This window comes from Fusarium fujikuroi, chromosome FFUJ_chr07 (genome assembly GCF_900079805.1).
Source record: "Fusarium fujikuroi IMI 58289 draft genome, chromosome FFUJ_chr07".
NCBI lineage: Eukaryota > Fungi > Ascomycota > Sordariomycetes > Hypocreales > Nectriaceae > Fusarium > Fusarium fujikuroi.
The window spans coordinates 3,222,470-3,240,677 of record NC_036628.1 but is presented as its reverse complement, the minus strand read 5'-3'; the positions used below and the strand labels follow the sequence as shown (position 1 = coordinate 3,240,677).

Below are 18,208 nucleotides of genomic sequence, written 5' to 3'. Positions count from 1 at the left end.
TGAGATATCCTTAATAAATCTATATCATAACCATCCCGTGAAATCCATGAAACAACAGGTTGCCGTTTAATTGATGATGATGCGCTGCGACTTGGGAGTAGCCTTAGGAATGACTATGGTCAAGAGACCATCCTTGAGGTCGGCAGTGACCGCGTCGTGGTTGATGTAGGTGGGGAAAGTGAAGTAGCGGGAGAACTCCTTGCTATAGCCAGAGCGTCTTGGCTCTTCAGGTTGCTCAGGTTGTTTCTCCTGTACCTTCTCGCTGAGAGTCTCAGGCTCCGGCTGGCTGACGGTCTTTGACTTCTCCGATGTGTGACTCAAGACCTCAAACTCGTCGTCATCGACATCATCCTCGACAGTGGCCTGGTAAGAGCTTCTGCTTCGGGTGTCTTCGTTGTCTGAATCGGTGACTGGGGTGGGAGCAGTCTGCTCGGTGGTTGTTTCAACTGGCTTGGGCTCCTCTGTGAATCGCTCAACCTTGCCGCTGACGACAAGCTTGCGAGGCTCAGGGAACTCGACAGTGACGTGCTCCTTGTTCATACCGGGGAGCTCGCCGTAGAGCACGAACGAGTCCTCAGTCTCATGGGCTTCAAAGCGGGGCTCCCATGGGCGGGAGTTGACCCGATAGGCAGGGCAGGAAGCCTGAGCGCGGCTCTTCTGCTGAGGCTGGCATTGGCGCTTTCGCTGGGGCTGCTGAACGGACTGGTCAAGCTCTCGGAGGAGATGGAAGAGTGGGTTCTGGGGAGCCTGGATATGGTAGAAGGTCTGGGGAAGGAAGAATGCCATTGTGTTGGTGTGTTTTGGTTGAGTTGTAGAGGGTGTTTGATATGATGGTTCAGGCTTCTGATTGGCTGGGCGGAGGCGATTTGCTTTGAGCTTTGTTTGAGTTGAATGAGTAGTGAAGAGGTGGAATTCTGATGACCAAAAAATTTACCGAAGACGTCGGAAGCGATTCATTTATACAGCGACATCTTAGAATTAACCTTTAGGCAGGGCGTTCTTGCGCAAGCTGTTACTCACCATATCGAATTGCCATGATCTTGCCTGAAGCATCCAGAAGGTTCTGGGGACTTTTCCAAGCTGAGTAAGACGCCATTTGTCAGTCCTCCTTGCACTAGCACTAGCCACTGTGGCTGGGTCTGCTTGCAAATCCACATTCAGAGCCTGGACCATTGAGATTGAGTCAGCGTTGATGACAAATTTAATTCCCGGACATTCCGTGTTAAAGCCGTCCGGACTTTAGTGGTTAAATTGGGATGGGCCTACCCGATACTAAAACAATGCATATATGAGATGCAAGAATGGTTTGTAGTTATGCATTTAATTCTATTTTGAAAGCCCTGGAATGTCACTGTAGATAGCTCGAGCAAGCGGATCGGAATATGTTTTTACTTCATAATAGCTGACATATGTAAGTCCTGTGAGCAAACCAAACCAAAGACGCACAGATTTGCATGACATTGCATAAATCTTGGATCTCACATCCCTTCCGCCTCTGCTGGGCAAGGTGTACCATGCAGTACTCAGTACAGTTGATGCAGTCTTCGATGCCGTGGAATGGGTGTTTAACGCCATTAAGACGGTGATTCAGGATTTAATCCGCTTTCTAGAGTTGCTCTTAGATTGGGAGGACATCAAACGCACCAAGAACGTTATCTGCAGCATCGCGAAGCTGTTTATGCAAGGTCAGATCAACTTGATTGCATCCGCCAAGCCCTTCTTCGACCAGGAGATGAATGCTCCCGTGACAATGATCAACGGCTGGGCTGGTGATACAAGCTGGACGGGGACGATTGGCCAGGCTACGACCCATCCCTTGTCTGTAAGTGGTCAGAATTCATCAACAGGCCAAACATCTGGCTCGCAGATGCTGTCTAATCACTATAAGAACAACGCTTCTTCCCTGACTCTCGTTGAAACCGACACAGCCGAGAGTGGGGTAGAAGAGCTTGTCGACAACCTCTTGACTGCTCTGGAGAATGAAAACAAGACAATGATAGCAGCATACAACAACCTGAAGAACATTGCTCACAACATTTCGTCACAGCCTCTGCAAGACTCCCTCAAACAACTTGTTACGATTATCGCCGATGTCTTGATCTCTATTCTCGGCAACTTTGGGGACGCCATTCTAGATATTCTGACGACTCTCGCCAGCTCCGCCATGCACCTTCTGGACACAGAGTTCCATATCCCAATCATTTCCTCATACTCAGTGATCTGGATATAAGTGAACCTTCTATATTGGACCTCTTTCACTGGATTGTCGCCGTTGCTTACACAGTTATATATAAAATCTCCAACAACAGCGCCCCATTCTCTGACAACGACGATGTGAGTGCCCTCATCAACTCTGATAGCTGGCATACACTCCAAAGTATTCTGGGTCAACCGCCTCCCCAGGACGAACTTTCCTATTACTCGCGTGTCGCTTCATACATCTGGTCAGCGCCTAAAGAAATCGGTGATTCAACAAAGAAGAGTATTTACCGCTGCTTACACACGATAGGGACCGACATTGATCTCTTGAATGTGTTTGTCGTCCCTCTTGAGGCTGATGGTTCTTCGGATAGCAAGCAGAACGCATTCAGTGGGCCTATGTCGGTTCTAGGTTATCTGAATACCGCATGTCACGTTGTTGCTGGATTCGCCGTACCCCAAAATCCCATATCAAACGAGGTTCTCAAGGCCATGCATTACAGAAACATTGCTGTCAAGGTTCTGGCTAGTCCTATTCTCAAGAAGTGCATGAAAGTGAATAGAGATAACAGAGGCTTCCCTGCCCTTGACAAACGCGGCATGGGGGCTTTGGTTAAAGTCGTTGTCGGGTATTGGGGGCTGTTCGTCACTGCAGGTCATCTCTATGAGTTGAGTCACGATGCTCCAAGTTCCAATAGAACAGCGGCTATTCTGACGGAGGTGGGTAGTATACTGGGTGAAATAAGCAATGTTGCATATTGCGAAGCTGTCAATGATCCAGATCGAACTACCAGAGAGGTCCCTCTTCTAGTTATAGCTGAAGTGGGATTGATCGAAGCCGGGTTGGAGGTGTCGTTAGTGGCAACTGTTGACAAATAGTTTAGGACTGTTAGATCTTGATGAGAGACAAGTATTTGTTTAATGGACATCAAGATTCTGATACTTCTCGTGCCTGAACATAGTCTTGTGACTGTCCTCCCTCCATCGTGAATCAAGCCCCGCGTAGCCATTTCTAGAAGGTCTACGTCTTTTATTATGCCCATCGTTCAATCACCTTCCCTCCTCTGGCAAGCTCTTATCAGAGATGCGCCAAACACGCCACAGTAAAGGCGACAGCAGCTGTGTAAAACCCGACTTGCGCACCCTTGCTAGCACTATTTCGGATAAAGTCAAAGCCTTCAACGGCGTACACATCACTCTCGACTGATGATAATTGACTACCAGAATTGTTCAGCAGCCTAGCTTCAAAGGCGTGCACCGCGTCTGCTGAGATCGAGACATCGCTGTCTTTGAGGCTTTTGACGACTGTTTCAGGGTTCCACTTGAAGGATCCTGCAGAGAGCGAGAGATTGGTGGCAATTTCCCAGCCAAGCCGGCCACTGATGTCGCTGGTGAGGGCATAGAACCAGAGATCGAGTGCGCGAGCCTTTGGTTCGTCGAAAGGTCCATTGTTGGCATCCCACGTGATTGTGATAGGCTGAGTCAGGTCAAGTTTTTGAGACGAGTCAGGGCCAGTAAACTCGAATGCATGGCTGGAATGGAAGAAGGTGTAGCCAAGAGTGAGGAGTAGGGGGGCGTATCGCATTATGTATTGCGAGACGAGCACTAATGAGAACCTAGATATTGAGAAACAGAATAGGCCGTAAGTAAAGTTGGCGTAGAATTGGTTAAGTGAAGCTATGATTAATACTTATAGAGAGATAAGCTAAAACACTGTTCAAAAATGAGAAATGGAGTCAGTAAGCAAGCGAGAATGCAAGTCTTGTGACCAAGCATTCATCCTGAAAATGAAAAGTGCTCAAGATACTCGTATAAACCTCCGTAAATGGCAGGTAATGGCCTTTTCTTGTTGGTTGATCCTTGACTGCTGGGGAAGAGTTCCACTTTGAGCCATGTCCCTTACCGTATGGTGCAGAAGACGCGCTTGGCAGAGAGTCCAGAACGCGACAGATGCCACGTTAGTCGGGCGGATTGGAACATGGAATACAAATGGCTGGCATATTGTCAGTAAGCACTAAGTGGGCGACCCGAAGGATCGATACAGGCTAAACTTGGAGTGAGGGCAAGTGACGGTTAGAAAAGAAAATATCGTGTTGGTTGAGAGAAGCTTTCTTGGCGTGAGGGGTATTGTGGATGGTGTTTTCTTTGGTTGATTAGCTGAATCGGGCTATTCCACTGGGATTGGCTTTGCACGGCTGCCAACGCCGAGATGTCACTTGTATACAATTAATACGAGTGTAAAAAGAGTTGAAGAAAGTAGCACGGGAAGGTAAAATGTGTAATCCAGATTAAAGTAGCGTCCCTACCGTTTTGCAGGCATGATAAAAATATGTCTATGTATATACGATAATTATGTGAAAGAAAGGTGATCATTATAGAACACAAAACTGATCCATCAAGCCTTAATTAGTAATAATAACTTCAGTAGTCGTGGGTTCTGGAATTGTAGTTGTGAACGCAGTGACGCCAAATTGAGAGCAAGCCTCATAGTACGCTGATGGACTATCGCAGTATGTGGCATAAGCTGGGGTACCAGTCGGCAGGATAGTCGTTGCGGCCTCGCCTTCATCACGTCGGACAATCGCATTCGTAGGGATGATTATAACGTTGCCGCGCTTGTATACGGTTTGAGTTCTGGAGAACTGTCAGCTGGTTTTTTACTGATTGGTATGGATGCTACCTGCACTTCGTACGAGCTGACTGTGACTACGTTGAAGTCCTGGCAGTCCTGGATCCGATCTGTCAACACAGGCGGGCCACCCGGTGCGGCGAGGCTTTGGGCACAGGAGTCTGGTACAGCTGTTGTTGACTCGGAGCCTGAGGTCGTGGTGGCTTCGGCTGTGGTGGTCGCATCCGAGCTGGCGATGGAGCTGACAACGTCTGTGCTCTCGGTAGCGGCTGCAGAGGTTGTTGCTTCGGTGATGGAAGTCTCGACATAGGACGTCTCGGTTGACCCGATCGCGGTCGACAGGAGCTCGGTGGAAGAGCTTCCGGGTTTGCAAGGTCCGGCAATGGCAGTGACTGCAAGTGCAGCAAGAACGAGAGTGTTGCGGATCATTTCGAGTGTAACGACCGGTGTTGATAATTGAGATTAAAAGAGTGTATGCGTCCAAAGTTCAAAGCAAAAGGAACAATGTCAAAGTCCATGTTTTACAATCAAGGAGAACCAAAAGATAAATACATAAAAGTAGGCCGCACTACTCAGCGGCTTTATCACGCATATTGTAACCGAACTTTTCTTTTTTAGATGTCCTCGGCTGCAATGTAAACCTCTAGTCAGGGGCAGCTGAAAAACTATTGAATGGCTAGACCTGACTTGGTGTTTTTACTCAAACTAGTTGGACACTATCGACACGCTATCAGACTAGAGCCAACGAAAACGACAACCCCTGTATTTTTCTCAACAAGGAGCTGGATACGGGAAACAGGAGGTACCCGGCTGCTAACAACCCGTGCCCCAAATGTGGATTAACTAAGATAAGCATGATGTACTTAGCAACACCCACATTTACCTTTCGCCAACGTGTGCGCTGCGTGTTCAGGGACAACACTTCGTAGCAACCAACACATTTAAAAAGTGGTACGATGTTGGTACGCAGAGTCACCGAGATAACCAACTAATCTGTGTATATTGGAGGATCTCCCCGAAGTCCAACAAGACTAAGGTAGTAAGGCTCCTCAATGTCCTTTTGGGCCACAATTCAGTCGTCGAGGTCTGACTTGAGCCTTTGTAAAACACCTCTAACTACGGAGTGGTGGCACTGATTACGGGAGCTCCCGCTGCTAGCATGATGCGCCAAAAGACATGACGTTGTGATTCAGCGTCGATCGACGCCTCTCAACGCCTCTTAAAAACGTGGTTATTGCCGGGAATAGAGTGAAGCGTGCATTAGTTCTAGATCAAACTCAATAAATTCTATGAGGTCTAATTATAGGTTTCATAACATACATCGCATCGCAAGTCGTTTTGTATCCGCCGAGTTAAATGTTCTCTCTAACTACATACTGATCATCTTTTTATTCTATATCTTATTTGAAAAATGAAATCTAAACTAAACGGCGCAGGAACTTTATATAGATTAGCAAGTACTTCAATATTCAGGTCGAAGGCAACATACCTCCAAACGGTTCAAACCAGACTCGGTTCTGTTTTCATCACCATTGGCGGGATTAAGAAGGATCCGTGCTAGGTCTCGTTTTGAGGCTTGTGCCTCTATAATTCTCTAGTAACACTCTTAGTTCGGCATCATATCGTCAGCGGTTTCCACATTCTCACCTCCTCGAAGGAGTTTTGCACAAACATCCTCAATGTAGTCACTTCTTGAGTTTGCCCAATCCGGTGAATTCGTGCCAGCGCCTGGTCTTCCAGTGTTGGATTCCTATCATGCATTGAGTCATCAAATCAGCGCGAAAAGCGATTGACATACCAGCTTGGCTCCATCAAATAAGCTCGGGAAGCTTCCGTCAATGTAAGCCTGTTCACAGGAACGTCAGTGTATCAACTTAGGGACATAGATCCATAAATGGCTAACCCAACTGCACCACACGTCAAGGTTAAAAGTAGAACCCTAATCTGAGGCTCATTACGAAATCTCTCGATAACGTTGTGTCTCTCCTTCTGTGTAATAGTGCCATCAAACCTCAGACACGGAATAGACTCATGATCAAGACTGGCCTGGATAACATTGAGTGTAGTCCTCCATGAAGAGAAAACGACGCTGGAAGAATTTAGCCATGCCGGGTTATCGTAGGATACAAAATGACGTACCATTTAGTTTGTGGAGATTGTCTTCTAAGATCGCACAGCAACATTGCCACCTTGGAGGGTATTTCATGAGAAACGCTTGGTATGCTCATAGATAACTCTGAGAAGGAGGTGCCTGTTGTGACTGCGGCGATGCAGCATGTTGGCTTATGAGGACAGAAGTTCTCTCGGTTAGTCTCACTTTGAGAACAGACTGGACATAGGAATGCAAGACAACGAGAGAACCAGGGCTTCCCTACTTGCACTCCCTCGTCGACAAGACTTTCCATTTCTTCAAGGCTGAGACCGCATAATTGACACTGAACAACGCCTTCTTCGCGTCTAAGGTTGAACGCTTTCTGGGCTTCTGATTGCCAATCATCAACTGATCCCTGGACGGATGGCTTCTCGTGCCGCAAATGATAATGAAGACCGAGGTTGCATATCATGCGCATGGCCTCAATCTTCTGAAGAATGTTGATGAAGAAATTTGGCTGGAGGGACTTGAAAGATGCGGGAGCTGAGTCGTTGAGCTGGGAAAGTACTTGTAATCTAACATCCTCGTACAATTGTCGCTCGGCTGTCGTAAATTCCACTTGGAGCTGCAGATTATGAATTGGGGGTAACTCAATAACATCTTTTGGACGCCGGAGCAGGAGACAACTAGCAATCCTCTTTAACCGCTGAACTGCCTTTTCAGCGTTGCCGGACTTCCACAAACTTGAGATGTCAGCGTCAAAATGTCTCTTCTCAGAATATGGGTGAACACGCAGGAATTTCAATAGAGCCGAAAGATCAGATAGCCTATTTTGTATGGGTGTTCCAGTTACAGCCCACCTGGACACAGAATCAAGACTGCATATGGCGCGAGAGAGTTGCGAGTTGGTGTTTCGAATGTAATGAGCTGTTGCTGGGTCAGTAGTCTTCCTACCTACAAATGGTATCAGAGTAAGACGTGCCTTCATCGAGAATGACCCTTTTCCATTTTGTTGAGAAGATTATAGATTGGTCTGTCTCTTTGCCCTTCTTCCATTCTGTCATTACTGTGTGGTATGTTGTTAAGACGATCGCTACTTGATCTAAGTCTGAAGCCACTCGTAAGCGAGATTGGTTATGATGGCAACGCCATGGTAGACTGTTCGGGAAGCAATGTCTACAGTCGTGTTAAAGGTTTTGCACTCCTCAATCATTGTTCAGCTTAGCTCGTGACATACCTCTGAAGCTGTTCTTCCCAGGACCCCATCACTATTAGCTACTACTTAGTGCTGATTCATCAACTTTACGTGTTGCGTGGCTTCAACTCACATGGTGCAGGAACAATAATTAGTGTTTTGCCCGAGGAGACTTCAATGTCTACACCGGGAAGTGAAGATGGCTCAATGTCCTCCGCGCGGACATCGCATGCTACCAATGCGATCATGCTGAGTGTCTTGCCCAGACCCATTGGATCGGCAACTATTCCTCCATAAAACTGAGGTGGTTGTTCAACTTGCATGGCGCCCGAAACTGTGTTGTAGAAGCTGGATACGGTTGATAATATGCTAATATCAGACGGAAAGGGCATGACTTACTATGACTCATGGCCATTATCCCTCACTTCCCATATGTCAGTACGACACCCATCCCATGCCCAACCACACTCCCTTTGAAGTAGAAATGTCAAAGCTTGCTTTTGATGGCTATAGATCATTAGATAAGTGCGGTTATAGCGCTGGTATCTGGCCACTTACGGCTGCAAAGGTGTTCTGATCGATCTTGGTTGTGTCGCTTCTGCAAGGTCTTGGTGCGAAAAGATGATATCAAGTAGCTCCGGATCATCATTGATATCAATTGTAGTGGCCAATGGTGCAGTTGACTTGCCCAAGTCGAATGTATACTTAACATCGCTTGGGTTGACTGATAATCTGTGGGGGTTACAGTATCTCACATTTTGCTTACAGTTGACTGGATCCTGTAGATACAGGTCGTATTCTTCGAAGAAGGAGCCGACATCCTGGGATAGATCTGGAGGTCCGTAAATAATAATGTCTAAAGTGCATTGTGACGAGTAGCCTGGAATACGCTTTCCTGGCATCTGTGGTCCTGACTTGGAAGGATTATCTAAAGTCGAACAATTGATTTCTAGCACAAGCTCACTCTGACCGAATAGAGCGCTTGTCAAGTGGGTGAATTCGTAGCTGACCTTCCCTTCTATTGAAGCGTCCTCAGAGCCAATAAAGTTCTCAGCATCTAGAAGCTTAACGCTAAACTCAGAAAGAGAATAGTTAAAGGAAGGCCGATATCGGGCAGACAAGCCTTTGATCTGCCGCTGGTTTAGTGTATGACGGCTTATTGTATTGTGAGGATGACAAACCATGCCAAAGCATATGAGTTCTGGTTCGGGGGGAGGCTGGGGGTAGCTGGTTGCCTCAAATTTAAGGGAGGGTTCTATAAGAGCTTGGTGATTTTGCTGATTCGTCCAGTCATCTTGCTGGTGGATGACATGATACTGTTGCACATTTCCAGGCATCGGATCGCTTGGAAAGATGCAAGCCGGCGTGGCAAAGACTGTTGGGGGAACCAACGGCTGCTGAATATGGTACCCATAACCGCCTTCGTAGTTGTTGTGAGGGTTACCGCCAATGTAGGAAGTTAGAAGGGGAGTATTACTGAACCCATATGGCAGCAATTGTGGCTGCTCAATCCGTGTTGCAAAGTCCCCGGCGGGTAAACTTCTATCAAACTCCCAAGTCTCTGGATAACTGTTGAAAAGGTTGGTATCCTGGTGTTGGATCCCAGAATTACTTGGCTGTGTTGGAATATTATCGGCTAAATATTCACTGTACGCCCTTTTGGATGTTGACGGGAACCCTTGTTGTGTGAAGTCGGCCATTTCCGGTCCTAAATACGCCAGACAGCAATAAAGAAAAAGTTAAGCGACGAAGCTATAAGCTTAATTCTAGAAGTTTGACGGGGGCCGTAGGACTGTTACATAATGCTGCCTGATGCGAATGAATCAACTAACCTCTGGGCTCTGGCCAGTCTGCCTTGGGCCTTTGCGCAGTTGGCACTGCCATCCATGTTGGCCATTGAACGGTCCTGGCCCGGCCACCTAGAACCAATCAATCAACGCCACGTAAAACATGATTGTTATTTTCAACCCCAAGATCCTCAAAGAACCAAGCAAGCCAGCTGCACAGCCCCTAGACGACCTCATAACAGGTCTTACTTGGCGGTGGCTTGTGGATGCCAATGACATTCCTCAAATAATATCTGCCCCTCTCAAGTTCCTGTACCCTCGATTCCAGTAATATCAGTCGTTGTATGCTTGTTTACTATCTGCCGCACAATCTCTTCAATCCCCGCTCGCTGTTCTATCAAACCACTAGACCAGCAACATGCCGCTTGCTCCTACGATCAATCTGGAAGCCCGACGCACTATTGAAAAGGCATTTAAAGATCTAGAAAGCACGGTATCAGCTAGCGATCGCATAAGCCTCCAGAATACAACTCTTGACGATGTACGAAAAGCAGCGCATCTGGTCGAAGATGAACTTGCAGCTCGACAATCTCTCCGCAATATGAGAAGACTTGAGCCTCTTTTCACGGGTTTGGAGTACTACTCTAAAACCATCGAGGTCTTGTGTAACGGAACGCCGTATATGCCGTGGATCTGGGCTCCGATCAAACTTGTTCTCAAGGTAAGATTTTCGATTGTGTATGTTTATATGTTGATAACTTGTTAGATCTCATCCGATTACGTCGAAGCATTTGAGAAAATTATGAAGGTCTATGGTCAAATTGCCGAACCATTGAAAAGGTTCGAAAAGCTCAATCGCGCATTTTGTGGTGACAAAGATGTCCAGCAGACCCTCGCCACATTCTATTCGGATATTCTAAAATTTCATAAAGAAGCGTATCAGTTTATTCGCCGGAGTTGTGAGTTTCCTGTTAGATACGTCGTGGATCATACCACTAGCTGACTTCATGAGCCTGGCGACTACTATTTCTTACGTCGTGGGGCCGGTTCCAGCGGCGTTTCGAGGGCATCATCCAAGACTTGAAAGCTCACGAAAACCTAGTTGACAAGATGGCTGCTGCGACAAACATTGCCGAGTCAAAAGACTGGAGGAAGGACATGAGGCAAAAGCTGGAAGCCTGGAGACAGCAACAACTGGACAAAATCGCTAAAGAAGAAACTGAAGAGGTCACAAGGCAATACCTTGCAATCACGAGTTACCTCAAGGTCGATGACTCCATAAACGCCAAAATCTTCGATGCCATTGCTTCAGAGGCCGTTGAAAGTGCGGGTACGAGCAGCTGGATCTTAAAACAGCCTGAAATACTGGCTTGGTTAAGATGTCAGCCCTCTTCCACATTCATCCTTCTTCACGGGCGTCCTGGAAGTGGCAAGAGTGTGCTAGCCACGCAGATTGTCCAGTTCCTCCAGGCATCTCAACAATCACTAGTCATGTCACATTTCTGCACATATGCTTACGAAGAGTCGATGGACTATGACAAGCTATTGAAGAGCCTTCTTCTGCAATTCATTCGCTCCGACAAAGACCTCATAGATTATGTGTATGATATGTTGTTGCGCAAAAGCAAGGTCCCCAGCTCTAAGGTCGTCGAAGCACTCATTTTAGATTCTGTACGTGCGTCGTCACTTGACCCGTCACGCACTAGGTACATCCACATCGTCATAGATGGACTGGACGAATGCGATCAAGCGACCCAGTCTCAAGTCACAAAGCTTATGAAACGGATGGTATCTGCCGCCTTTTCATCCGGTTCAACCATCTGCAAAGTAATGCTCTCAAGTCGCAATTCTCCTGCAATCACGAAAACGGCAAAGCAATCGCAAATAGTGTGCCTCTCTAACGAGAACAAGCACCTCGAAAAGGCTATCGAGGCGTATGCATTGCACAGGCTTACTCTCCTCGAAATGGAGCTTTCTCAGCTGCAAGTTACTCCTGACGATATCTCTGACCTGAGTTGTCGCATTGCGAAAAGAGCAGAAGGTAATTTCCATCCCTGGTATGTTCTTGGGGTCTGAGCTAATGTTTCTGAGGAATGTTTCTTTGGGCCCGACTCGTATTAGATTACTTGGCAAACAATATGTTCTTGCAGCGAGAGGAGGTTTTGTCCGCCCCTGAAGCCTTACCCCGAGCACTACAGCAGTTGTAAGAATGGCTTTCATGTCCTGGTGACAGGGAAACTGACATATGCAATAGCTACGAGAAGATCTTGACGCAGATAACTAGTCATTTCGACGAGCGGTCCCTGGAGCGCATGAAACTAATTTTTGAGTGGATCGCTTTCGCCAAGAGACCTCTTCGAAAGGCTGAGTTCCGATCTGCATTGGCTTTCAGCTCCGGAAACCCTGATACGGGCGAACTAGCGCCTCAATATCTCTTTGATAAGTGCAGCCCTCTGATAGAGGAGCGATGCGACTCGACATTCGCATTTATCCATGTTTCTGTGAGAGAGTAAGCAGTCTGATCTACCTTATCCGGAGACCGATGCTGATATTTGCAGCTATTTGGAAAGCAGTGACAGCATAATGACCATTGATGAGTCTAGCAGCATCAGGTCACATGGACAAGCAATTGCAGCTTGTCTTATCTCTGGTTTGCAAACATTCACGCCGAGTTATCCCGAACACAAGCGGCAACTGAGAGTTCTTCGTGGCATTCATGCCTTTCATACGTATGCCAGCCAATATTGGGTGCACTACGTTCTTGATACTTGCAATTCTCCAGAAGCTAATCACGGAAGTGATTTCTTGACCCTATGTAGCGATCTCTGTGACAAGTTCAATCCAGCGCCTGACACTTGTCACAGCGCGGATATTGGGACGCTCACTTGTCTTGATCCACGACTGGCGGCAGTTCATTTTGCGGACAGATCCTTAGGCGCAGTAGTTCAGCGAATATTGGAACAAGAGCGGAACCAGTATCTTGAAGAACCATCGCCAGCAGATGGTACGTATATCCGAGGAGTCTGAGATAATATTTGCTAACATCGACATAGACTCTGTTAGTGACCTAGTTGAAGTGACAAGCCTCAAGTCATTACTGAATAATTATCAACGAACCATACGGCAGTTGCTATCGTTGCCAGGTTGTGCAGGAGTCAGCTTGCATGATCTCGAGAGATTTAGACAAGAATTCCGAACCTCTGCATTTACTTGTCACCTGCCTTCGTGTCGGCGCTCAGTTGAGGGGTTCGAGACCCACTCCCTTCTGGTTGCCCATGAATCCTCGCACCGTAGGATCTTATGTGAGGCGCAGGGATGTCTATATCCGCCATTTACAAGCATCGAGGCTCTGCAACGACACCACAGGAAACATCATGATTTGCAGGCGGCTAGCACAAGAAGAAAGATTATCAGAGAGGCACCGACGCCACCAGCAGGATCGAAAAATTTCATAATGACCACCAACATTAAATCTCAGCTACCCGCAGTCCTCGTTCGGTATCTTCAAAATGAAGAAACGATAAATCAATTATCTCGGGACCCCGAAAATGAATATATATTTAACAAGATACGCAATGATAACAGAAAAGCACTGTTGGACTCAATGCTCCCGGAGCAGCGAGATATAGTCTCTGCTCTAACGCCAGACAAACTTGCCGAAGTGATGCGGCGCTGGGCTACCAAGACGGCCGAGAAGAAACAGATACTGGCAAATCCTGAGGTCGATGGTACTTCCAATCTACCTAATCTATATCCATAGGGATGACCGCAGCTTGTAAGGTTATGCTTTAGGCTATAAATACAGGAAACTCAAAAAGCTTGAGCTCGAGGCTTATTTTCTCTCTCAAGACTAATTAGCTTCCGGATGCTCGTCCATGGAACCGTATCATAGCCGTACTGAACGATAGCATTTGCTGCAAGACCCAATCTCCACACAAGTATGGCCGTTAATGCGAGGCTATTGTCGATGCCTGGGTCTCTTTATTCCGAGACAACGGCACACTCAGGCACCACCACGTCGTTTATTGAGCTCCCGGGTCGTCGCCATACGGCTCATCAGTCGAAGATTCAACTTGAGCAGTAAAGCAGACCAGAGTATGCAAAGCATGGCCGCTTCCACGTGCATCAGGGCCGGGCTATACAATAACATTTTTTGTGAGTGAGTATATGCTTCTCATTCGGGGTACCTAGGTATTTCGCTTCTTTGTTTCTTCTTGATTAATGCAGATTGCATCTATACATGGGATACGAGCCTTGTCGGGGTAGCTGAGGTGCTCCAACGCGTCTGCCAGGTCAGCCCCAATCAATGTATATGACCTATCAGACTTTGTCTGTATCCAGACCTCGATCATTCCCATTCATCTAACCCCCCACACCCATAATAACGCATCATACTATTGTTAACTGCTTGTGAATTCCTCGATCTTAAGTAGACGGTAAAACGAAGGGTCTACTCCAAAGTCGGAATGAGCCCAAGAGTTCCTATGGCCTTTGAGGTTCATAAATAAGTAGCAGCCCTCCTACGTTTCGTTTACTATTCATTCTTTCGTTGCCGTTGCCGTCTTCTCCACTTCCTCCAGCTCCATACGGGGCTCTGTTTTGGGCCTACGAATAAGTGAGATATGGAGTATCTGGAATGTTATTTGCTGTCCCGGTAGAGCTGGCACTGGCACTATGAGAGGAACCTCATCCGCCTTTTTTTCAAGCTGTTACTTAATGACAGATGTTAGGTTGTATGACTTAGGCGGGATGGAAAGAAACTTGCCATATAAAGCAAGCCTATTTATGGCAATTGCGTTAGTTCATTACGATCTATCTGCAAGTTTTCCTGGAACAGGCAGGTATCTTCGAAAGTTCAGTAACATGAGATCTCGGAGAATTTAGCCAATTAATCAGTTGCGACGGCTATTTTCTCGTATTCCATGAGGAGTAAGTAGTGTCGACTACAAATATCAGTCGGCATGCGGCAAGGATTATTGTAGATCACATCCACATTCCTTCATCATGCACACTGGCTAGCGATGGCGCGGATAAAGCGACTAAGGCTGGTTGATTTCCGTTTTTAAGAAAGAAGCCGTCGGCTATTTTCGAATTTTTGTTAGTTGACCGAGAACAAGTATTACTGTAGATCTTGACCTATAGAGACTGAATTCAATTTCGGAACACTACACATAAATACGTCTTGTAATTGAGGTTGACGTTATGCCCCCAACTTCCTTGGGGGGGGCGCAGGGGACTACTGGATCTTATTTAACTGGGCCTTTCCTCCTCAATGTTACATTAGATATAGCCAGGCAAGTTCTCCCTACATTATTAGGAATTTGAAACGCATTTACTCTTTTTATCCGTCTTTGTTGCCCTTGTCGCCTCAGCAGGGGCCCAAAAGGGTAACTACTCAGGCTCGCGGCACCTTTGGTATGATAGTCCTGGGAGCGATTTCAGGTCATCTCTACCAATCGGCAACGGCAGACTGGGGGTCCTAGTCCAAGGTTCCATCTCCGAAAAAATCATCATCAATGAAAACTCGGTATGGAGCGGTCCTTTCCAAGACGGTATCAATCCCGGTTCCTTGGAAGCGTTTCCCATGGCTCGCAAGTTATTGACTGAAAATGACTACACGGGAGCTGCGGGGTTGGCAAGTGACATGTACGGAATACCCCCACAGAACAGGTGGTACAGCGTGACGGGAAATCTTCTCTTGGACTTTGGGCCTCAGACTGAAGAAGTCTCAAACTACGAAAGATGGCTAGACACCCTGGAGGGCACCACTGGTATTAGCTACGATATAATGGAGTCACATACACGTAAGTGCCATCGACTCACAGCATTTGTTTTTCTATCAGTTCATCCGAGCTAACAAGAGAATAGTCGCGAAGTTGTAGCCAACTTTCCCCTTGGCGTCATTGCTGCGCGGTTCACTGCAAGCAAACATGGTTCACTGAACATCGGCGTGAGTCTTGAGCGTGACAGAGGCATCATCAGTAATCTCGCAACTGGAGGAGCAAACAACTTCATTGAACATTACGAAAGCTTCCACCGTTGATCTTTTCTTGGATGTAGAAACAAGCTTCCAGTGGAAATCCGAGTCTGACTGGAAGGCTGGCCTTGTGAACAAGCTAGATCAGGCAGTCAAGCGCGGGTTCGAGTCTCTCAAAGTTGAAGCCACCTCAGATCATCAAAGCTTGATGGAGCGCGTGGCCCTTGACCTCGGATCAAACAAGGGCACCTTAAGTCAGCCAACAGATAAGCGAGTCAGTGCATACGCCAGCCAACCAAACGATGATTCTGAGTTTATTACGCTGAGTTTCCAATTTGGCCGTCACCTGCTTATCTCTGCTTCTAGAGAAACTGGGGGTTCTGGTCTAGGGGTCCCAGCAAATTTACAAGGTATTTGGAACGACATGTATAATCCTCCTTGCTAAGATTACCCTCCTTCCCCTACAGTTGCATCAAGCAAGATGCAGAAGCAGCTGGTTGGGGTTGGCTAACTGATGAAATAGGGCAGTAAGTTCACTGTCAACATCAACACGGAGATGAATTACTGGCTAGCTGAAACAACCGACCTCACGGAAACCCTCAGGCCACTCTGGGACCTCATGTATCGCAGCCGTGATAAAGGGTCAGAAGTTGCCACCAAGATGTATAGCTACCCAGGCTATGTGTCGCATCATAATCTTGACCTCTGGGGCGATTCGGCTCCTCACGATAGTGGTACGGCTTATTCCATCTGGCCATCAAGCAACCTGTGGCTTTCTCAGCACATGATGGAGCATTATCGATTTACTGGCGAGCAAGGCGTTTTTGAGAGAAAAGGCTTGGCCGCTATTCAAAGACATCGCGGCATTTTTTGACTGCTGTCTCTTTGAATTCGATGGCAAATGGACCTCTGGACCTTCCACTTCCCCCGAGAATGTTTTCATTATCCCCAAGGATGGTTCAAAGGCTGGTAGCAAAGAGTCTTTCGATATTTCCATCACTATGGACAACTCTCTACTGCACGAATTCTTCTCCAACGTCATCGAGGCAGCGGGCATCCTTGGCGTGGACCTTAGCACAGATAAGGTGCTCTCAAAGGTGAAAACTTACCGAGATGGTTTAAGACCTACGGAAATCGGCGCTCGAGGTCAGATTCCAGAATGGCGTCAAGACTATACAGAAGCCGAACCTGGACACCGCCACTATTCACGCCTCGTAGATCTCTTCCCTGCCAAAGCGATATCCCCTCTTCTTAACAAAACCCTTGCAAATGCAGCCCAGAAGACTATCGAACCTCGACTCCATGCGGGTGGTGCGTCCACTGGCTGGTCAAACCCATGAAGGCCAATTCCTGTTCGTGTTGTGTTCTGGCTCACAGCATCGGAGGATAGACAGACGCGGAAGTTGTAGCCAACTTTCGTCTTGGCGTATTGCGACCGATTTTTTATCAGTAACCTGGCAATTTAAAGGAGCAAACAACATCGCGATGGATATTGGAGGCCCAGGAGCGATAAATGTTCTGCCAAGAGGATTTGCAGGATTGCGGTTGAGGATCATCGGCACCTAAGGCATGATGGAGCAAGCACTCCATACCCAACACGGTCAGCGGCTTGATATCTGCTCTGGTTCGCAAAAATGCGCCGTCGGCTTTTGCGGTGCCGATCCCTACAGCGGCAAGCAAGGGGTTTCCCCAAGCTTGTTAATACGAGAAACAAAGTTTGCAGATAGCTTGTGAGTAACCAAATTCTCAATGACTAATCAGCCTGCTGAATTGGAGACTGGAGACAGCTACAAACATCAGCTCTGCCTCAGAGGGCGGCGCAATGAAAAGCTGCCATGCCGCTCGAGTCCGTATCGTCAACTATAACAGATAGTCCGGTTCAAGAAATCTTTCAACCAGTGAAGTCGATGCCTCACCTTGGCATGACAGAAAAAGTGAGGTCTGCCTGGCCAACGACTATCCCTTTAGAGGCAGCTGCCGGCCAGAATCCAGGATAATCTCTACCGTTGCAAGACTGCCTACAAATACGGCCTAGTGCAAGATCTCCACCCGTAACCATCTATCTTTTCATGGTCAGGAATTTGCCTTCGAGAAGTAGGGCTGCTATTTGGCTTGTGTCATCAGAAACCGGATGTCGCCCCCACCAGTATGTTCTTTTCGTCATCTGTGATGAATTGGGAGACTGGACAAGTCGCAACCTTGACTTGCGTAGTCGTTGACCAGCTCAAGGTTTGTCTGAAAGGCTGTCGATCGAACCGCGATTGGAAAGAAAGAGTAATTTTCTGTGAGCTTGAACAATTCACTAGCAAGGCAACGTCCCAAGGCGAGG

At 47.3% G+C, this 18,208-nt stretch overlaps 7 protein-coding genes; 3 read left to right on the top strand and 4 right to left on the bottom strand.

The window, feature by feature from the left end:
- Positions 1-66: 66 nt before the first annotated feature.
- On the bottom strand, positions 67-786 carry FFUJ_08086 (related to heat shock protein 30; the record flags this gene model as incomplete). The annotated part of the gene is made up of 1 exon (XM_023581253.1): positions 67-786. The coding sequence occupies one exon, from the start codon at positions 784-786 to the stop codon at positions 67-69; it is 720 nt and encodes a 239-aa protein (XP_023433884.1).
- A 515-nt stretch (positions 787-1,301) lies between these two features.
- FFUJ_08087 (uncharacterized protein) lies at positions 1,302-3,078 on the top strand (the record flags this gene model as incomplete). XM_023581252.1 has 4 exons in its annotated part: positions 1,302-1,304; positions 1,339-1,411; positions 1,521-2,184; positions 2,217-3,078. The coding sequence occupies 4 exons, from the start codon at positions 1,302-1,304 to the stop codon at positions 3,076-3,078; spliced, it is 1,602 nt and encodes a 533-aa protein (XP_023433993.1).
- A 199-nt stretch (positions 3,079-3,277) lies between these two features.
- On the bottom strand, positions 3,278-3,784 carry FFUJ_08088 (uncharacterized protein; the record flags this gene model as incomplete). Its single annotated transcript, XM_023581251.1, has 1 exon — positions 3,278-3,784. One exon carries the CDS (start codon positions 3,782-3,784, stop codon positions 3,278-3,280), a length of 507 nt encoding a protein of 168 aa, XP_023433883.1.
- An 817-nt stretch (positions 3,785-4,601) lies between these two features.
- FFUJ_08089 (uncharacterized protein) lies at positions 4,602-5,257 on the bottom strand (the record flags this gene model as incomplete). XM_023581249.1 has 2 exons in its annotated part: positions 4,602-4,833; positions 4,893-5,257. The coding sequence occupies 2 exons, from the start codon at positions 5,255-5,257 to the stop codon at positions 4,602-4,604; spliced, it is 597 nt and encodes a 198-aa protein (XP_023433882.1).
- A 989-nt stretch (positions 5,258-6,246) lies between these two features.
- FFUJ_08090 (related to global transactivator) lies at positions 6,247-9,999 on the bottom strand (the record flags this gene model as incomplete). XM_023581248.1 is given in 12 exon segments in its annotated part: positions 6,247-6,267; positions 6,318-6,412; positions 6,476-6,578; positions 6,627-6,674; positions 6,767-6,917; positions 6,968-7,874; positions 7,879-8,096; positions 8,158-8,188; positions 8,249-8,463; positions 8,515-8,622; positions 8,674-9,823; positions 9,948-9,999. Coding segments are annotated over 12 exon segments (3,099 nt in total).
- Positions 10,000-10,320: 321 nt separating this feature from the next.
- On the top strand, positions 10,321-13,662 carry FFUJ_08091 (uncharacterized protein; the record flags this gene model as incomplete). XM_023581247.1 has 7 exons in its annotated part: positions 10,321-10,623; positions 10,669-10,861; positions 10,915-11,943; positions 11,994-12,105; positions 12,157-12,411; positions 12,461-12,906; positions 12,956-13,662. The coding sequence occupies 7 exons, from the start codon at positions 10,321-10,323 to the stop codon at positions 13,660-13,662; spliced, it is 3,045 nt and encodes a 1,014-aa protein (XP_023433881.1).
- Positions 13,663-15,486: 1,824 nt separating this feature from the next.
- Positions 15,487-17,219, top strand: FFUJ_08092 (uncharacterized protein; the record flags this gene model as incomplete). XM_023581246.1 has 5 exons in its annotated part: positions 15,487-15,706; positions 15,785-15,883; positions 15,933-16,153; positions 16,403-16,647; positions 16,694-17,219. 5 exons carry the CDS (start codon positions 15,487-15,489, stop codon positions 17,217-17,219), a joined length of 1,311 nt encoding a protein of 436 aa, XP_023433880.1.
- Positions 17,220-18,208: the final 989 nt, after the last annotated feature.